This window comes from Saccopteryx bilineata, chromosome 4 (genome assembly GCF_036850765.1).
Source record: "Saccopteryx bilineata isolate mSacBil1 chromosome 4, mSacBil1_pri_phased_curated, whole genome shotgun sequence".
Lineage (NCBI taxonomy): Eukaryota > Metazoa > Chordata > Mammalia > Chiroptera > Emballonuridae > Saccopteryx > Saccopteryx bilineata.
Window position 1 is genome coordinate 90,820,742 of NC_089493.1, and position 18,293 is coordinate 90,839,034.

General features: G+C 46.2%; 1 protein-coding gene and 1 non-coding gene across 2 annotated transcripts; both read left to right on the forward strand.

Annotated features, from left to right (window-relative positions):
• Nucleotides 1–4,727: 4,727 nt before the first annotated feature.
• Nucleotides 4,728–6,461, forward strand: LOC136335124 (ribonuclease 7-like). Its single transcript, XM_066276181.1, has 2 exons — nt 4,728–4,821; nt 5,330–6,461. The coding sequence occupies exon 2, from the start codon at nt 5,370–5,372 to the stop codon at nt 5,838–5,840; it is 471 nt and encodes a 156-aa protein (XP_066132278.1). The 5' UTR covers nt 4,728–4,821; nt 5,330–5,369; the 3' UTR covers nt 5,841–6,461.
• A 10,967-nt stretch (nt 6,462–17,428) lies between these two features.
• On the forward strand, nt 17,429–17,533 carry LOC136337025 (U6 spliceosomal RNA). Its single transcript, XR_010731746.1, has one exon. It is a non-coding gene; the product is annotated as a U6 spliceosomal RNA (small nuclear RNA).
• Nucleotides 17,534–18,293: the final 760 nt, after the last annotated feature.

Sequence of the window (18,293 nt, forward strand, 5' to 3'; positions counted from 1 at the left end):
TTGCGATGGGTCTCAAAAAACCATTATTAGTTAAGTGGAGATTTAAAAAACTATGAAAGATATATTTGAAAAAGGAGAAATCCAACCTGGCTAGGGTTGAGGCACTCAGTGGAAGAAAGAAAAGTCAGAGAGATCAAGTTGGAAAGACAGGCTTACCACATTGTGATAGACATTGAATACTGAGCTAAGGAATTTATATTTTATTCTGTAGATAAATGGGGAGCAGACAATGGCCTCTCATAAGGGAGATCTCAAGCCCAGGTCGGGTTCCCCTCTCTTGCATCCTGGCTTGACAAAATCACTGGTCTGGGAGCCAAGGATTCCAACCCTTCTTTCAGTACTGCCTCCTCCAGACCCACAGCTGTTCCAGGAAAGGTCATGCGAATTCAAAGACCCAAGGCAAGTTTCACATCTGACCCCAACTTGCTTTTTGTTTCATTTTCCCTGCCTACACAACTGAGCCCATTACCTTTATTTACGCTAAGAGCAACAAAATTAAGATAACAGAACTCGGATCTGCTCCTGTTCGAAGGGAAACTCTTATGGGCTTTCTGTTGGTATCCAGAGGGTGTGTGGAATTCCCGGAAGAGAGACAGGCTGAGCTCTGAAGGGCGGGCACCTATCCAGGCCCAACCTTCCTCTCTCCCAGCCCCCCTCACCCCTTTTCAGCGCAGGCTAAAGGAAGCAGCAGCTGTTGTCCTGTGGGGAAGACAGGCAGAGGTCCACCTGGCAGTGCTGGGGTTTTCACAACACACGCACACACATACCAGCAACCTGAGGAGAAGTTAGGCCAAGAGCAGTGACTATGGTGATCAAATGAGAAGAAGGCTGGGGGACTGGCTCTCTCATATCTCGGACAAAGGCTGCTGTGTGAGGAGCTTTGTTCCCTCCCATCTTCTCTCCACCATTTTGTCTTCTGCATGCCTTTCTCTAAATTTTTCTGTTCACCCTCCTGCCAGACTCCCTGACCAGCCGTTGGCCTAATGCCTGACTCCTTTTGTTCTCCTTAACCTTGTCTCCCCCTTCCTCCATCTTTTCCTCTTGGCCCATACATGTAGAGAAGGAAAAATGGCAAAATTATTTTGCCAAGAGCAAAGTGAAGCAGCTCTTGGAAGCTGGATGGTTTAGGCAGATAAATAATATCATCTGCCTTATTCAAATAATTGCGGCAAAGTAAGGATTTTAGCTTGAATTGCGCAGTTGGTAGTAGGTTCAACTCCTCAAATTTTGTGCGCAAACCTAAACCTTTACTCTCTCTTCCCTTTGACCTGAGACAGTAGGGCGTGTTTATTTTACTTTCACACAGACTCAGCTTTCTGGAGAACTCAGCATAATAGAGTTGAAGAGCAAACTAGGATAATTAAAATGACAGAAAAACACAAGAACACAGGGCAGTGCAAGCCATGGCTTGGAAACATCTCAATCTAGAATAATGAGAAGTGAGAAGGCGTCTGGACAAGGAATTCAAATGAGCTCTTGGCCTCGCATCCCTTCCTGTAACCCCAGCCTCCAGGGAGGGCTGGACTAGCCTGTGCTGATCTGCATTCTAGCCACAGTCTGCTTTAAATCATGGATTTTATCTCCACACATTTGCATTTCTACAGTAGCAGAGGCATAATTCTCTATCCAGAAGTTCAAACTACAGAGATTCAGGCACCCTGACAAAGCAGTGAATGTTGTACCCAGAAGCAAGGCCTCTCTGAGGGTGAAGCAAAGGAGCCAGAGGCCCGTGTGAACTTGCTCCCGGCTCTCTGTTGCCATCTAGTGGTGTTTCCCATCTCTAACACCGCGTTTCTTTCTGAAGATCGATCTTCCTCACCAACAGCGGCGCTTTCCAAAAGGAACACCGGATCTTACTGACTTGAAATCCTGACTTCTGGACCAGAATACAAACCCTTATCAGCAAGATGTTTTACATAGCTTCTCTATGGTTAGCCAGGGGATCTTGAATCAGGCCTTTTCCTCCTCTGCTTAGAACCCTCCCAGGGTTCCTCACAGTGCACAGAGCGGAAGTCTCAGTCCTAAGGGTCTCTCAGGTTTGCAGCCATCATTCACCTACTCCAGCCACACTGGACTCCTGATTGTCCCTCCAGCAACCCGGACACATCTGGCTGCTTTGGGGCCTTTGCCGTGCTGTTCTCCCTACTTGGAGCATTTGCCCTAGGCAAGCGCAAGTCACCCTCTCACCTTCAAGTCTTTGTCCCAGAGTCACCTGCTTCAGTGGCCCTATATAAAAATCACTCCTACCAACTTCCATCCTGTTCTTTTTCCTTAGCAATTACCATTTTGAGCAAAGTCTATCTTTTTTTACTATTCTTTCCCTGAATGAGATGTAAACTCCACAAAGGTAGGGATTTTTGTCTCTCCTGTTCGCTGATATAATTCCAAGCAACATGGCACATCCTAGGGGCTCAATAAAAACCTGTTGACTACATGAATGAACCTGAACCCAGTATTCTGAGATCACCTATTCATTACAGGTCATTCCTAAAAGCAAAAATACTGTTCATCTCAGTGTCCCAAGCCTTCCCCACCACCTGCGGGGACGGTTCTCTGCCTCAGTGTCCCGGTTCTCCTGCGTGACACACGCCAAGCTCACTGGGGCCTTCCCAACCACCTGCGGGGACAGTTCTCTGCCTCAGTGTCCCGGTTCTCCTGCGTGACACACGCCAAGCTCACTGGGGCCTTCCCAACCACCTGCGGTGACGGTTCTCTGCCTCAGTGTCCCGGTTCTCCTGCGTGACACACGCCAAGCTCACTGGGGCCTTCCCAATCACCTGCGGGGACGGTTCTCTGCCTCAGTGTCCCGGTTCTCCTGCGTGACACACGCCAAGCTCACTGGGGCCTTCCCAACCACCTGCGGGGACGGTTCTCTGCCTCAGTGTCCCGGTTCTCCTGCGTGACACACGCCAAGCTCACTGGGGCCTTCCCAACCACCTGCGGGGACGGTTCTCTGCCTCAGTGTCCCGGTTCTCCTGCGTGACACACGCCAAGCTCACTGGAGCCTTCCCAACCACCTGCGGGGACGGTTCTCTGCCTCAGTGTCCCGGTTCTCCTGCGTGACACACGCCAAGCTCACCGGGGCCTCCAGAGAAGCACTGACCTAAGTTTCCCACACAGATGTCACTACCACAAGCAACGGGACATAAAAAGTAAAGGAAGGCTTAAGGCACCACCATTTTCAAATTAGGCAAGTTTAAATTTTACAAATTTTAATAAAGTAGGGAAAGGAAGAGTGAAGGGTGAGGGGTGTTGGATGCCTTCTTCACTTAGAGCTAGGGCCTTCCTTGCTCAGCACCTGGAAGTGAGGGACTGCTATGTTGGGTAAACAAATGTTTTTTAAGTTTGCTCATTTGTATTAAGGCAGTGCCCTGTGTGTACAGTCTGTGGAAGGCTGAGGTGCTTGCCCTCAGGGTGGCAGATTGTAAATTGCGAATTGCCTTCCTGCTTGGCAGGGGCCACTGTTTGCTATTGCTTGCTGGAGAAGGGGATTTTACCCCCAGCCTGTTTTGCTCAAGAGAGTGCAGAGAAAGAGAAAGAGGGTGCTAAGGCTGGTGGGGTATGTGAGTCTGGGAGAGTCCAGAGAATAAGTTGGGGCTTTGGGAGCCCTGAGTGAGAGGGAAGTGGTCTTCCCTGCCTGTTTGCTTGTCTGCTGTAAGCAGACTTTAATAAACGGAATGGCCCACCATTTTCTGGCTCCACAGTTCCTTTACTGTCTGCCCAAATCCAGTGAGAACCTGCATGGCCACGGCAGCGGCCATTGGCTCTACAGGGACCCAGAGGAACGGGGTCATTGTGGAACAGCTGGGTTGGGGTGGTGCTGGGCATCGTGTCTATGATGATTCATCCACTTCCCTGTGTTCTCTATCTCCTCTGAAACACAAGCAGCAAATCCTGATGACAGAAACCCATACAGAGCAACTTTCTAGGCTATTCTATCTGTATCTAAGGCCAGAGAAAAAGCAATTTTTTTTGTTTTGTTTTGTTTTTTGTGGTTTTTTTTGTATTTTTCCGAAGCTGGAAACGGGGAGGCAGTCAGACAGGCTCTCGCATGCGCCCGACAGGGATCCACCCGGCATGCCCACCAGGGGGCGATGCTCTGCCAATCTTGAGACGTCGCTCTGCCGCAATCAGAGCCATTCTAGCACCTGAGGCAGAGGCCACAGAGCCATCCTCAGCGCCCGGGCCAACTTTGCTCCAGTGGAGCCCTGGCTGCGAGAGGGGAAGAGAGAGACAGAGAGGAAGGAGAGGGGGAGGGGTGGAGAAGCAGATGGGTGCTTCTCCTGTGTGCCCTGGCCGGGAATCAAACCTGGGACTCCTGCACGCCAGGCCGATGCTCTACCACTGAGCCAACTGGCCAGGGCAGAAAAAGCAATTTTTAACACCAGTGATTGGTTGTTCCCAGAATCATGAACCAGTGTATATAGGAGGAGATAAATGATAACTCTCCCTGAAATTCTTTTTGGGTTGACACTTGGGTCAGGTGCTTTATTAGAATCGTTAAAATCATGTGGCCAAGGGCCAAATCTAGCCTTTGAGTGAGGATTCAAGCTTCCTCACTGTCAGACAAGTTAAGGCATGTACATTAGCTCCATACTTATTGGCTTATTAGGGACAAGTAAGCAGAGAAGCATGCACCTGAGTCACTTCCTGATGCAGGACTGCTCCCCAGCCTGCCCCCAAATAGAAGCAACAGAGCCCAGGCCAGCTCTTAAGGAGCCCGGCGGTGAGCAGAAGCCCTCAGCCAGCTGAGGCCCAGCAGTGGGAGGTGCATCTTCAGTCCACAGAGCAGGAGCGACAGAACAAAGACCCAGTGAACAGGTGAGGCTGGCAACGGGACAGGGATGAAGAGATTGAATAGAAAAGGGATGGGTCCTGACAAGGGTAAAGTACACATGAGTGAACGATAAGATGGACAAAAGAGGGACTCAATGAGGAGGGAATGGGGACACACAGGGGGGCCAGAGAAAAGTGATGCTGGGGGCTAGAGGCACAAAATGGGAATACAGAGGAGATGGGGATGCGGTGATGGAGAGGATGAGACAGAAAGGGATAAGCATATAAGGACCCAAACAAGACAGGACTTGAGAGAGAGAAGATAGAACAAAAACTGGGAGGCGAGAAGGGCTAGATGAAGGGAGATAAGGGTTACAAGATGAAGGAAATAGGAGCATAGGGTCCGGGGCTGGCTCACAGTAGGTGTGGCACAAAGACGGAAGTAGGAATGAGACCCAGAGTGAGAAGGGGGAGGGAGATGGTGATTAGCTAAAAGGAGCAGGGATAGGAAGGTTTGTTTCTCAACTAAACATCACCTGCTCTCTGTCCCCAGCGATCTCAACCCTCCATTCTGACTGTTCCCCACAAGAGAGATGGCACCAGCCAGAGCAGGATTCTGCCCTCTGCTGCTGCCTCTGCTGCTGGGGCTGTGGGTGACCGAGGACCTAGTCAGTGCCAAGCCCAAACACATGACCTCAGCTCAGTGGTTTGAAACTCAGCACGTGCAGCCCAGCCCCCAGGGATGCAGAAGGACAATGGGCCACATCAACCAGCACACAAAACACTGCAAAGGCCTCAACACCTTCCTGCATGAATCCTTCTCCAGTGTGACCACCACCTGCCAGGCCCCCAGCATAGCCTGCAAGAACGGCCATGAAAACTGCCACCAGAGCAAAGGACCTGTGTCCTTGACCACGTGTGAGCTCACCTCAGGGAGGTACCCAGACTGCAGGTACAAAGAGAAGAAACTGCACGCTTCTTACATCATAGCCTGTGACCCTCCCCAGAAAGAGGACTCTGGAAAATTCCACCTGGTTCCCGTGCACTTGGACAAAGTCCTTTAGGTTTCCAGCCTTCCTCACTCTTGGGCTGTGCTTTCATTTCCTCGCCAGACCCCTGTGCTGCTTCTCCTATGCCTAGAGGGTTCTCTTCTCTTCATTTCTTGGGGCACTTCTTAGCTCAGGCTTTTCTGAGAGGCTGAGGGGCAGTTGAGGTCTATGCCTCAGTAGGCTAAGCTCCAGAAGAGATGGTCTTTTATTTTGTTGTTGTTGTTGTTGCTGCTGCTATTTTCCCAGAAACTTATCCCCAAGAGAGTGGCTGAGCCAGTTCAAGGGTGAAGGTTCCGGGCCTTTGCCTTGCACATCTTCCCTGCGCCCCATCTTATCATGGTCGTGTGACAAGAGGAGGAAAGATGAGAGGGGTGTATGAGGTTTATGGGCAGAGCTGTTCCTGTTCCTACACTAGAAATCTTCCCCAACTCTGACAGGTAGTGAGGTGGCTTCAGTGGAGACAAAGAAGTACCACTCATGGCATTTCATGCTTTTCATAGTATAGCCACATGAGCCCCTTGTGAGATAGACTTGATGACTTGCCTTCTTCAGGGATGAGGAAATTGAGATTTCAGAAAGCTTAATTAATTGAAAAGCTTGAGAAATTGGTTAGTATCAGCACCTGGACTTGAACCAAAGTCTTCTTCCTCTACATACAGCGCACGTTCTAGCTGACCATGGTGGGGGGGGGGGGGTGGAGAAGAAAGAGACAGAGAGAGAGAAACTCCTATAGGAACAATAGGTGGACTAGGTAAGAGTTCACCTACGAAGAACGGAACCCTGAGAGCAGTGAAGAGCCAGTTACTCTGCATTGATTGCAAGAAGGTCATTACCTCTTGAGCCAAGAGACTATGAGGTGCTCCAGGGAGCTCTATTATTTCTCTCTCTGCTTCTCTAACTGTCCTCCCCCTTCCCCAGCCCACTGCTTTTCCAACCTGGGCCCTGGGCCTGTCTAGCTAGATCCCCTTGGCCTGAAGGCATAGAGTAAGGGGAGTACCCCAGCTTCATCCTCCTGCTCCAAGTCACATTTCCCTTGACCTCAAGCGACTTCCGTGGCCCAGAGCCTGCTTGTCACAATCAGGCTGGTGGAACCTGCCAGAGCTTCCTTCCTCCTGATAATCATCTCTCCTGCCTTGGTGCTTCCCTGGCTCTCTACTCTGGCTGTCAGCCCGGGCCATTGGGGTTGAGGTCTGGAAATGTCACCTCCCTGTCCCCCTGGGCTGCAGACACCATTTCTCCCTCCCTAGTGAGCAGAGCTGGAGAAGCAATGGCCCTATGTTGCCTGGTCCTAATAGCCTCTCGGGCATCGCCTGCAGTTCTGACCATTACCCGCCCCTTCTCTCTCCCTTTATCTCAATCCCAGACAAATGGCACCGCAGCTGTACCCGTCCTGCCCGTCCTCTTTTGACACCCAACTAAGTTGTTAGACCTTCCCTCCCTCCCCAGCTGGGGAATCTACTCTATTATCCCTCCTAACCATTCTAGTGCTCCTTTACTTCTCACCAGTTAGAGGAAGGTTTGGAGCCAGATACAACTGGATATAAATCTTGGCTCAGCCATTCATGGCTATGTGGCCTCAAGCCAACTACTGAACCTCTCTGTAGCTGTGTTTCCACATAGCAAAATGGGAGTAATATCACCTACCCAACAGGATTACAGGGATATTTAGAAATGACATTTAGGAAGCCTTAGTCAGCCTCAGGCACTGGTATGCATTCAGTAATGATAACCAGTAGTAGCTGTGGTAATAGTAATAGAAATATCCTTGGTCAGTTGTATCTGCCTTTGGCAAACACGCAGACCAAGATTAATACTGAACTCAGTTCTCCTTGAGTGCTTTCTTCTGCTGGTACAATGTTTATGAGTCAGCTATAGGACAAGTCTATATGCAGAGTCCTGTTAGGTGGGCTAGGTGGTTTGAGATGATGAGGAAAGAAGGTGGAAGAGATGATCAAAAGAAAGAAAAAAAGAACTTTAAACAATTGAAGCAGAGTACAGGGCCAATAAGTTGATAAGTCTTAAAGTAGAAATGGACTAAATACATCACAGAGGCTTGAAAGAAGAAGTACATGAAATAAACATTGTAGCCAAATGGCTGAGTATAAAAGCTATATATTTTGTGGTCACTATACTATGCATTTATCATTCCAAATAGTTTTTCAGCTGAGGTACAAGATAGTTGGGGGTAGCTGATTTTTCTCTTCACTTTCTTCTTTTTTTACATCTCTTTATATACTTTTCATTGATAATTTTCTCTATGGATATGATGTTTTTGAAGACATCCTGCTCACAAAATATTAAATTTGTTAAAATTATACCTTTAGCCTGACCAGGTGGTGGTGCGTAGATAAAGTGTTGACCTGGAACACTGAGGACCCAGATTCAAAACCTCAAGGTCGCTGGCTTGAGCACAGGCTCACCACCTTGAGCACAAGATTGCTGGTTTGAGCATGGGATCATAGATATAACCCCATGGTGGCTGGCATAAGCCTAAAGGTCTCTGGCTTGAGCCTAATTTTTCTGGCTTGAGCAAGGGGTCACTTGCTCTGCTGTAGCCTCCCAGTCAAGGCACATATGAGAAAGCAATCAATGAACAACTAAGTTGTTTCAACTATGAGTTGATGCTTCTCATCTCTCTCCCTTCCTGTCCCCTCTCTTTCACTTGCTAAATACACACACACACACACACACACACACACACACACATCTTTAATGCATCCTCACAAAATGAGAATTCCCAAGTAAGTTTTTTCTTCAAAGACTCCTGATCCGCCTAGCCAGGCGGTGGCACAGTGGCTACAGTATAGGACTGGGACGCAGAGGACCCAGGTTTGAAACCCCGAGGTCACCGGCTTGAGAGCAGATTCGCTGGCTTGAGCATGTGATCATAGACATGACCTCAAGGTCACTGGCTTGAGCCAAGGTTGCTTGCTTGAGCAAGGGGTTACTTGTGTTGCTGGAGCCCCTCAGTCAAGGCACATATGGGAAAGCAATCAGTGAACAACTAAGGTGCCACAAAACATTGGTGTTTCTCATCTCTCTCTCTTCCTGTCTCTCTGTTCCTATCTGTCCCTATCAGTCCCTCTCTCTGTCTCTCTCTGTGTCTCTGTCACAAAAAAGGGCTTCTGATCCAAACAGTATTAAATAACTAAAAATTAAACATAATTAAAAAGTAATCTGTGGTGACAGAGGTAAAAATCACCTTGGAGGGTAACCACTGGGAAAGTGTAAGAGGTAAGCTGGACAGGTTCTTCCCTGGTCTGGATAGGTTTACTTTGTGAAAATTCATTAAGCTATACACTTAAGATTTGTGTACTCACTGTATGTAAATTATACCTCAATAAAAAAAATCCTTGTAAAATGTATAATTTTAAGGATTATTTTATTTAACATGATGTTAATGTAGCAATCAATTCTATAAAGATTATAATATAATGAAAGTGAAATTATATATAGAATTATGATATAATCTCATTTTTATTGTTCTGCCTTACACTGTTAGTTAAATTAAAAAGTACTTGTGCTAGGCCTGACCTGTGGTGGCACAGGTGATAAAGTGTCGACCTGGAACACTGAGGTCGCTGGTTCGAAACCCTGGGCTTGCCTGGTCAAGGCATATATGGGAGTGGATGCTTCCTTCTCCGGCCCCTTCTCTCTCTCTCCATGAACCCACCCACTCCCGCCTCTCTGAAATGAATAAATAAAAAAGTTTTTTTAAAAAAGTACTTGTACTATTTATTAAGTTGTTATAAATACTTTGGCTCAAAAAGCACATAAGATTCTTCATAAATTTATCCAGCCAATATACTCTCTCTTATTATTTATATTTCAACTAATTTTTCTAATTTTTAACTATGTGAAAAATTTTGTTTTGTGTATACTTTTCATAACCATTAATTTATTATAGTATTTTTCTTTTCTTTTTTTTTTTTCCCAAAGTTAGTTGCGGGGAGGCAGTCAGACAGACTCTCACATGTGCCCAACCAACCAAAATTCACCCGGCATGCCCACCAGAGGGTGATGCTCTGCCCATCGGGACCGTTGCTCCATTGCAGCTGGAGCCATTCTAGCTCCTGAGGCAGAGGCCATAGAGCCATCCTCAGCGCCGGGGCCAACTTTGCTCCAATGGACCCTTGGCTGTGAGAGGGTAAGAGAGAGATAGAGAGGAAAGGAGGGGGAAGGGTGGAGAAGCAGATGGGCACTTCGGTGTGCCCTGACTGAGAATCGAACCTGGGACTTCCACATGCCAGGCTGTCGCTCTACCACTGAGCTAACCAGCCAGGGCCATTTTTTTATTATTTAATTATTTTTATTTATTTATTCATTTTAGAGGTGAGAGAGAGAGAGAGAGAGAGAAGAGATGAGAGGAGGAACAGGAAGCATCAACTCCCATATGTGCCTTGACCAGGAAAGCCCAGGGTTTTGAATAGGCAATCTCAGAGTTCCAGATTGACGCTTGACCCACTGCGCCACCAGAGGTCAGGCCTACAGTATTTTCCTTAAAATAATATATATTTTTTACTTAAACTGAGTGATAGAATTTCAACATTTAAAAAGTTTATAAGGAAAATCTCACTCCAACTTTCATCCAGAATATTTACCACTATTTGAAAATTACTGTTTAGATATTAATAATAAATTGAAATGACCTGCTTTGTTCTCACCACCAGTGCTTTAACTGATTAGGTTTGACAGTCACTCATTCCTTCACATGATCCTGATCACAGCCAAGTTTAGGGATGCCAGGAATAATGTTGAAATAGGCATTTCGGTATTCAGTCTTACAAAGGTCAAAGCTGAGGTCCAAAATGAATAACAGGTTTGAGCCAAACACTAAGGTTGGCTGAACCTGATGCATTACTACTTGAAAACTGAAAAATAGGAAGAGGAGACCAATTAGTTATAAGACATTTCTGTTTCTGAAGATGGGAGCTTGAAGAGGGAAAGATGGTGTCTAAGGAAGAATTGCCCAACCTTCTGTAGAAACTTTGAAGAATTATTTCACCTGGCCCTAAGGAGCAGAAATGAAATCCAGTAAAGAAATTAACCTAAGAACTAGGGCTAGAATGACTTTGTTTTCCTAGGAGTGAGACTGAAGTAGATTAGGCAGGAGACTTTTCTACTTGACACTGGTTTCCCAATGTCTCCACACTTTGAAGTAAATGAACCATAGACACTATGAAGGGGGCCAACTGAGTCAGTGTGGGAAGGGTCCTAATCTTAAGGGCAGGATATAGGAAATGCCCTTGAGATACAAGATCCTTCTCCTCACTTTGATTGTTGGCCCTCTTCGTGGTTTCTGTGGTTCTAGGGGGTAACCCTAGAGCTATGGCAGCAAAAAACATACCAGTAGCAGCAACATCCAGGATGCCTTCTCCCTGCAAGAGACTTGGCCCATTTCATCACATTTCTCCTATGTTCTCGCACACATGGGCCTCCAGTAGAGCTTCAAAGACTTCATATCCTCAGTCCTTTTTTTTTTTTTACAGAGTCAGAGAGAGGGATAGACAGGGACAGACAGACAGGAACGGAGAGATGAGAAGCATCAATCATTACTTTTTTGTTGCGTGTTGCAACACCTTAATTGTTCATTGATTGCTTTCTCATATGTGCCTTGACCGTGGGCCTTCAGCAGACCGAGTGACAACCCCTTGCTCAAGCCAGAGACCTTGGGTCCAAGCTAGTGAGCTTTGCTCAAACCAGATGAGCCTGTGTTCAAGCTGTCAACCTCGGGGGTCTCAAACCTGGGTCCTCCGCATCCCAGTCCAACACTCTATCCACTGCACCACCACCCGGTCAGGCTTTTCTTTTTTTTTTGACAGAGACAGAGAAAGAGAGAGGGACAGATAGGGACAGTCAAACTGGAAGGGAGAGAGATGAAAAGCATCAATTCTTCATTGCAGCATCTTAGTTGTTCGTTGATTGCTTGTTCATTGATTACTTTCTCATATGTGCCTTGATGGGGAGGCTACTGCAGAGTGAGTGACCCCTTGCTCAAGCTAGCAACCTTGGCCTTCAAACTAGCCACCCTTGGGCTCAAGCCAGCGACCATAGGGTCATGTCTATGATCCCACTCTTAAGCCAGCAACCCTGGTTTCAAGCTGGTGAGCCCGTGCTCAAACCGGCGACCCCGGGGTTTCGAACCTGGGTCCCAGTTTGACATTCTGTTCACTAAACCACCAGTCAGGCCAGATCCTCAGTCTTTTAAAACATTCCTCCTACCCCTATTTCACCATGAAGAGCTAGAAAGAGCCGTAATAGCTCTTACCAGGATGTTTACCTGTGCAGTCTTTGAGGCCACAGTGGCATGTGAAAGTATTGCTAATGAGGCTGCGTAGGAAGTCCACAGTTCACAAGAGGAGAGGTAAGGAAAGATTTCTGCCCATAATGAAAATACACACCATGATGGAAAGTCCTTTTGACTTAGGGAGATGGGAATTTCCTCTTGTATATAAAGGTAACCTACTTCATAGGAATATTATGTAAATTAAATGTGACAATAATTATAAAGCATTTAGGTCCTGGCCGGTTGGCCCAGCGGTAGAGTGTCGGCCTGGCGTGTGTAAGTCCTGGGTTCAATTCCTGGTCAGGACACACAGGAGAAGCGCCCATTTGCTTCTCCACCCTTTCCCCTCTTCTTCCTCTCTATCTCTCTCTTCCTCTCCCGCAGCCAAGGCTCCATAGGAGCTAAGTTGGCCCTGGCACTGAGGACGGCTCCATGGCTTCTGCCTCAGGCGCTAGAATGGCTCTTAGGCGTCCTCAAACTACGGCCCACGGGCTGCATGCGGCCCCCTGAGGCCATTTATCCGCCCCCCCCCCCCCCGCCACACTTCTGGAAGGGGCACCTCTTTTATTGGTGGTCAGTGAGAGGAGCACTGTATGTGGCGGCCCTCCAACTATCTGAGGGACAGTGAACTGGCCCCCTGTGTAAAATGTTTGGGGACCAGCCACAATGGAACAATGCTCCAGATGGGCAGAGCATTGCCCCCTGGTGGGTATGTCAAGTAGATCCTTGTCCGGCACATGCAGGAGTCTGTCTGACTGCCTCCCCACTTCTAACTTAGGAAAAATACAAAAAAAAAAAAAAAAAGAAGAAAAAGAAGAAGAAGCACTTAGTACAGTGGCTGGCATGTAGGAAAAGTTGAGAGGTGTTATCATTTATATTTATTACTCCAGTGTCAAATGTTAAGTGGCCAAACCTGTGATGGATGAAGTAGGCCTGACTTCTGTGACAGGAGAACAAAAAATTTAAGAAGACCAAACTCTTCCTCACTTCCCTTGCCAAAAAAAGTTCCTAGCTAAGAGTAGATAAAGTAAGGCAAGGTCAGACAAAACATTTTAAATTGTAAAAAAAGAAAGAAAAATGCAACTTGAATTTTTCAAAATATTCCATCACACAGTCTTATTTTACATAAAAATAATGCTTTACTCCCTCTCCCTCAAAAACACTTTTAGTAAAATTAAGAGGAATTTATCTTGTGGCTTTATGTCCTCTGAGCACACATCTGTCTTCAGCCTAGAGCAGGAGTATACCAGCCCTAATGAGGTTTTTCTTTTTTTTTTTTTTTTTTACAAAGACAGAGTCAGAGAGAGGGACAAACAGACAGGAACGGAGAGATGAGAAGCATCAATCATTAGTTTTTCATTGCACATTGCGACACCTTAGTTGTTCACTGATTGCTTTCTCATATGTGTCTTGACCGCGGGCCTTCAGCAGACTGAGTGACCCCTTGCTCGAGCCAGCGATCTTAGGTCCAAGCTGGTGAGCTTTGCTCAAAAGCAGATGAGCCCGCATTCAAGCTGGTGACCTTGGAGTCTCGAACCTGGGTCTTCCACATCCCAGTCTGAGCTCTACCCACTGCGCCACCGCCTGGTCAGGCCCTAATAAGGTTTTTCTTGACTTTCTCTCTATGAGTACATCTCTGACCAGTATTTCTCTTCAAAGATTAGGAAAATAAGATTATTATGGGGCCAGGGCAGTAAGAAAGTCGTTCACATACTTTAAAAAAATGAGAAAATACACATAGAGCACTTGGAATAGCAACTAAAACATAGAACCCTAATAAATGTTAGCTATGATTGTTTTTATTATGGTTATTGTCATTCCTGGGAAGTCTGAATGTTGCATGCAGGCTTGTAATGAGTTAAAGCCCATAAAACCTATGCGAGGAGAGTCATATGCCTCACTTCTGGTCGGGGTAAAGATTACATCTTTTCCTTGAGGACAGATCCTACATTTAAGAATAAGGGGAGATAGTCCACCCATTGAGGCGAGATCACAGTGGGACTGGGCTCCCTGAGAAGGCTTCAAAGCACTACACCATAAAGAAAAATGGACCTGGCAACAGAATGAAACTTCCCAGAAGGAGTATGGTAACTGAAGCGATAGAGCTCTGAGGCTCAGAATTCAGCAATCAGATTCCAGGATATCTCCTAGCCGTGGGCCTTCAGAGCCAGGCACCCCTCTTGGGGGAGAATCGCTCTTGGAGAGATTTCCTGTGGAAGCTTCTGACAAAGCTCCTACCTCAATGTGAGACCAAGACAGCTCTCCTGACCTAGATGTTGCCTCATTTCCAAGACCCAGGATCCCAACAAACAGACCAAGGAGGACATTCAGAGAAACTAGGACAAGGTAGCGTTACGGTTCTCCAGAGCTACCCAAGATCAGGACATTGCCCTGCAGTCCTCTCATCCTTTTTCCCCTCTGGGCCTTGCCAGCCTAAGCTCGTCTCTACCTAGCTTCCTATGGGACTTTTATTCTGTTTGCACTATTCTCTTTATTCCCCTCCTCTCTCTCTCCTGGGGATATTGCTCTATATACTCACAGAGTTAACTGGGGAGCTAAGTATTCACAAACTTGGTCTCATTTTTGAATTAGCATTGCAATAATGTTTCACAGCCGGAGCTAGTCAAACACAGGGATGTCAGGGTAATCCATTGTTAGGAGTAAGTGCTCCTTCAGGTCACCTGTCCTAGCCCCACGTGGTCCATCATGGAGATGTGAGCCATTTGGCAGAAAATTAGCTGAAAATCTTCCATGCTATAGCCAGAGAATCAATACTATCAGCAGCCACCTGTCTCCTGAAGCCAATGTTGTACCTTCATTCTGTTTTTCTCTGGGTGAATTTTACTTCAAGGCTTTCACATCCCAGCTTGGCTCAGCCTTGGCGCCTACAGAAAACAGCACCAGTAACAGTTCTTCTCACACCCTGTCATGAGTACCTTATCAGAGCAGCGTAGCTTTCAGCTCAGCACACAGATGAACCTGACCTCCAACAAAAACTCTGCCCTCTACTGAGGGGCCAGAAACCATGCTGGACAATCTTATCCAGGATCCAAGCTGAGGTTTAAAAAAATGTACACCTCATCTTCCCCTTAGCCACTTCTGGTCATTTGTAGTGGCCCGCACCCCTCCTGCAGCAGCCCCACACCTGCAGAATCAATCCCCTTTCCTAAACAGTGTCTCTCACCACCGGGAGCCTGTACGCAGGGTGGATGAAGCCTGACAACCATACTAGGGGAGGCACATGTAGTTCAAAGACTACCTCGTGGTGCTTCTGTACCTTCAGGCCAGCAGCCCAGACAGAATTCTGTGTACCCTCACCCACCCCTCCTAAAAAAAAATTGGTCTTTAGGGATCATTGCCTATTATCTACTGCCCTTCTTTTGAGCTACCTTCAGGGTCTTCCTATAGGACTTCTCTTGACATTCTAATCTGGCTACTAGCACTTTGATGTTTCTTCTTGTTTCATAGAGAGTTAAAACCAGGAGGCATTTTAGACATTATCACACTGAAATTCTTTGTGTTAATGATGTGATGACTGAGAAGGCTAGAGTGGCAATTGAGTTCAACACATGGTCACTGAGAGTCCCTGTGAGCTATAGTGTGCTAGCACTATGGCGATAGATCAGACTCTTGAACCATGAATTTCTTATCTAGTTGAGAAGGCTGGATACTCATGTAAGAGTAAAATAACAGCCTGACAGGGTGGTGGTGCAGTGGATAGAGCGTTGGACTGGGTTGCGGAAGACCCAGGTTCGAGACCCCGAGGTCGCCAGCTTGAGCAAGGGCTCATCTGGTTTGAGCAAAAGCTCACCAGCTTGAGCCCAAGATCGCTGGCTCGAGCAAGGGGTTACTCATTCTGCTGAAGGCCCACGGTCAAGGCACATATGAGAAAGCAATCAATGAACAATTAAGGTGTTGCAACGCACAACAAAAAAGTAATGATTGATGCTTCTCATCCTCTCCATTCCTGTCTGTCTGTCCCTGTCTATCCCTCTCTCTGACTCTCTCTCTGTCTCTGAAAAAAAAAAAAAGAGTAAAATAACAAAACAAGGTACCCAAATGAGTGGCACCAAGAGTTAATAATGTTCCAGAGGGATTATTAGCCTGAGGTCAAGTTGTACAGGAAGGCTCATACATATGATTAAGATAATATGGTACAACTGAGCTCTGAAGGATAGATAGTATTTGAGGGAGGGCTCTCAGGGAAGAGAAAAAAAAAACAGAACTAAAGTTGAAGTGAGCAAAACATGTACATTAGCATAGAATTTGGTCAGAAGGTAATTCCCAGCCTATAAGATAACTTAATAAACAGGAAAGCAGTGTGGCAAAGAGGATAATATAATTTTGGAGTCAGACCTACCTCATTTTCAGTCCTGGCCCTGCCGCTTACTAAATCTGTGACCTTAACCTCTCTAAGCCTCATATTCTTTTTCTGTAAAATGGGGATAATAACATGGAACACATAATATTGTTTTGTATATCAAATTGTATATAAAGTATAATGCCTTGGCATACAATAAGCATTTTTTTAAATGGTAGCTATTAACTAGCACTGTGCCAAGCACACATTATATGTTCATAAATGGTAGTCAGCACTATTCTTTTCCTTCTGTTGCTGTTGTAGAGCCCTGTGTTAACCTTACCCTTAAGTAGTGTGGAGTATATTATGTCTAGGGCTATGTTTGATACCACCAGGACTATACTAGGCACTCTAACCTTTCATCAAATTGACTAACATTACCACACTGAATATATAAAATAAATATTTTTCATTCAATATTATTTTCACAGAAATGTATCTGAAATTATTTCAATAAGTCTTCTGGCCTGACCAGGTGGTGGCGCAGTGGATAGAGCGTCGGACTGGGATGCGGAAGGACCCAGGTTCGAGACCTTGAGGTCGCCAGCTTGAGCGCTGGCTCATCTGGTTTGAGCAGAGCTCACCAGCTTGGACCCAAGGTCGCTGGCTCCAGCAAGGGGTTACTCGGTCTGCTGAAGACCCGTGGTCAAGGCACATATGAGAAAGCAATCAATGAGCAACTCAGAAGTCGCAACGAAAAACTAATGATTGATGCTTCTCATCTCTCTCCATTCCTGTCTGTCTGTCCCTGTCTATCTCTGCCTCTGTAAAAATAAATAAATAAATAAAAATAATAAGTCTTCTGAAGTGATTTGACTAGAGAAATTTATGGTTGGCACTGTTCCTTCTGCAATTGTGGTACGTGGGAATTCCTGTAAAATAAGAAAATTTAACCTAAGATTGTTTTGCAAAGTAATAAACTTCTCATATGTGCCAGATTTCAAACTAAATAAAATCGTCCTCACCTCTGCAGCACATGTACAAAATCGGAACGATACAGAGAAGATTAGCATGGTCCTCAGCAAGGAAGACATGCAAATTCGCGAGGTAGCCCATAAATAAATAAATAAATAAACAAACAAACAAACAAACAAATAAATAAATCTACTTTATGTTACTGTGGTAAAGTAAATATGTTAAATTTGATTTTTCAGTTGTCTTTTCAAGTATTGGAGCCAAGATTTTTTTCCCCTCAGTCCCAAATATTGTAGACCCCTGAAAACTTCCCAGACTCTAGGCACTGAGAGCCTCTAGTGCTTAACATCCATGAAACAGGCCTAAGACTGTGGCAGTTGAAAAAAGACTTGTGATGAATGATTAGAATCAAATACACATCAGAGGAACTCCTTCCCCAGGCCCCTTTGAGTGGGGCTGGTTAGCAGCAGGGTCAACATCTACTTGAGCTTTGCAACTTAATTGGATTCAGAGCTTGCAAAGTCTGTGGTCAATCATCTTGGTCATCACAAAATGTTTCTGCCAGCCTTGGCTCCTGCTGCCATCCCTATCCTGTCGCTACAAAGCTCGGGTGTGCAACTATTAATGAATAACGACTAGGTAAACCCTTCCATTACAATGGGAGAAGCTCAGCTGAGGATCTGAAAAAAGAAGACTTCCTGGAGATAAATATATATCCTTATGCCTGACCAGGCGGTGGCACAGTGGATAGAGCAGAGGACCCAAGTTCGAGACCCCGAGTCGCCAGCTTGAGCGTGAACTCATCTGGTTTGAGCAAAGCTCACCAGCTTGGACCCAAGGTCGCTGGTTCGAGCAAGGGGTTACTCCGTCTGCTGAAGGCCCGCAGTCAAGGCACATATGAGAAAGC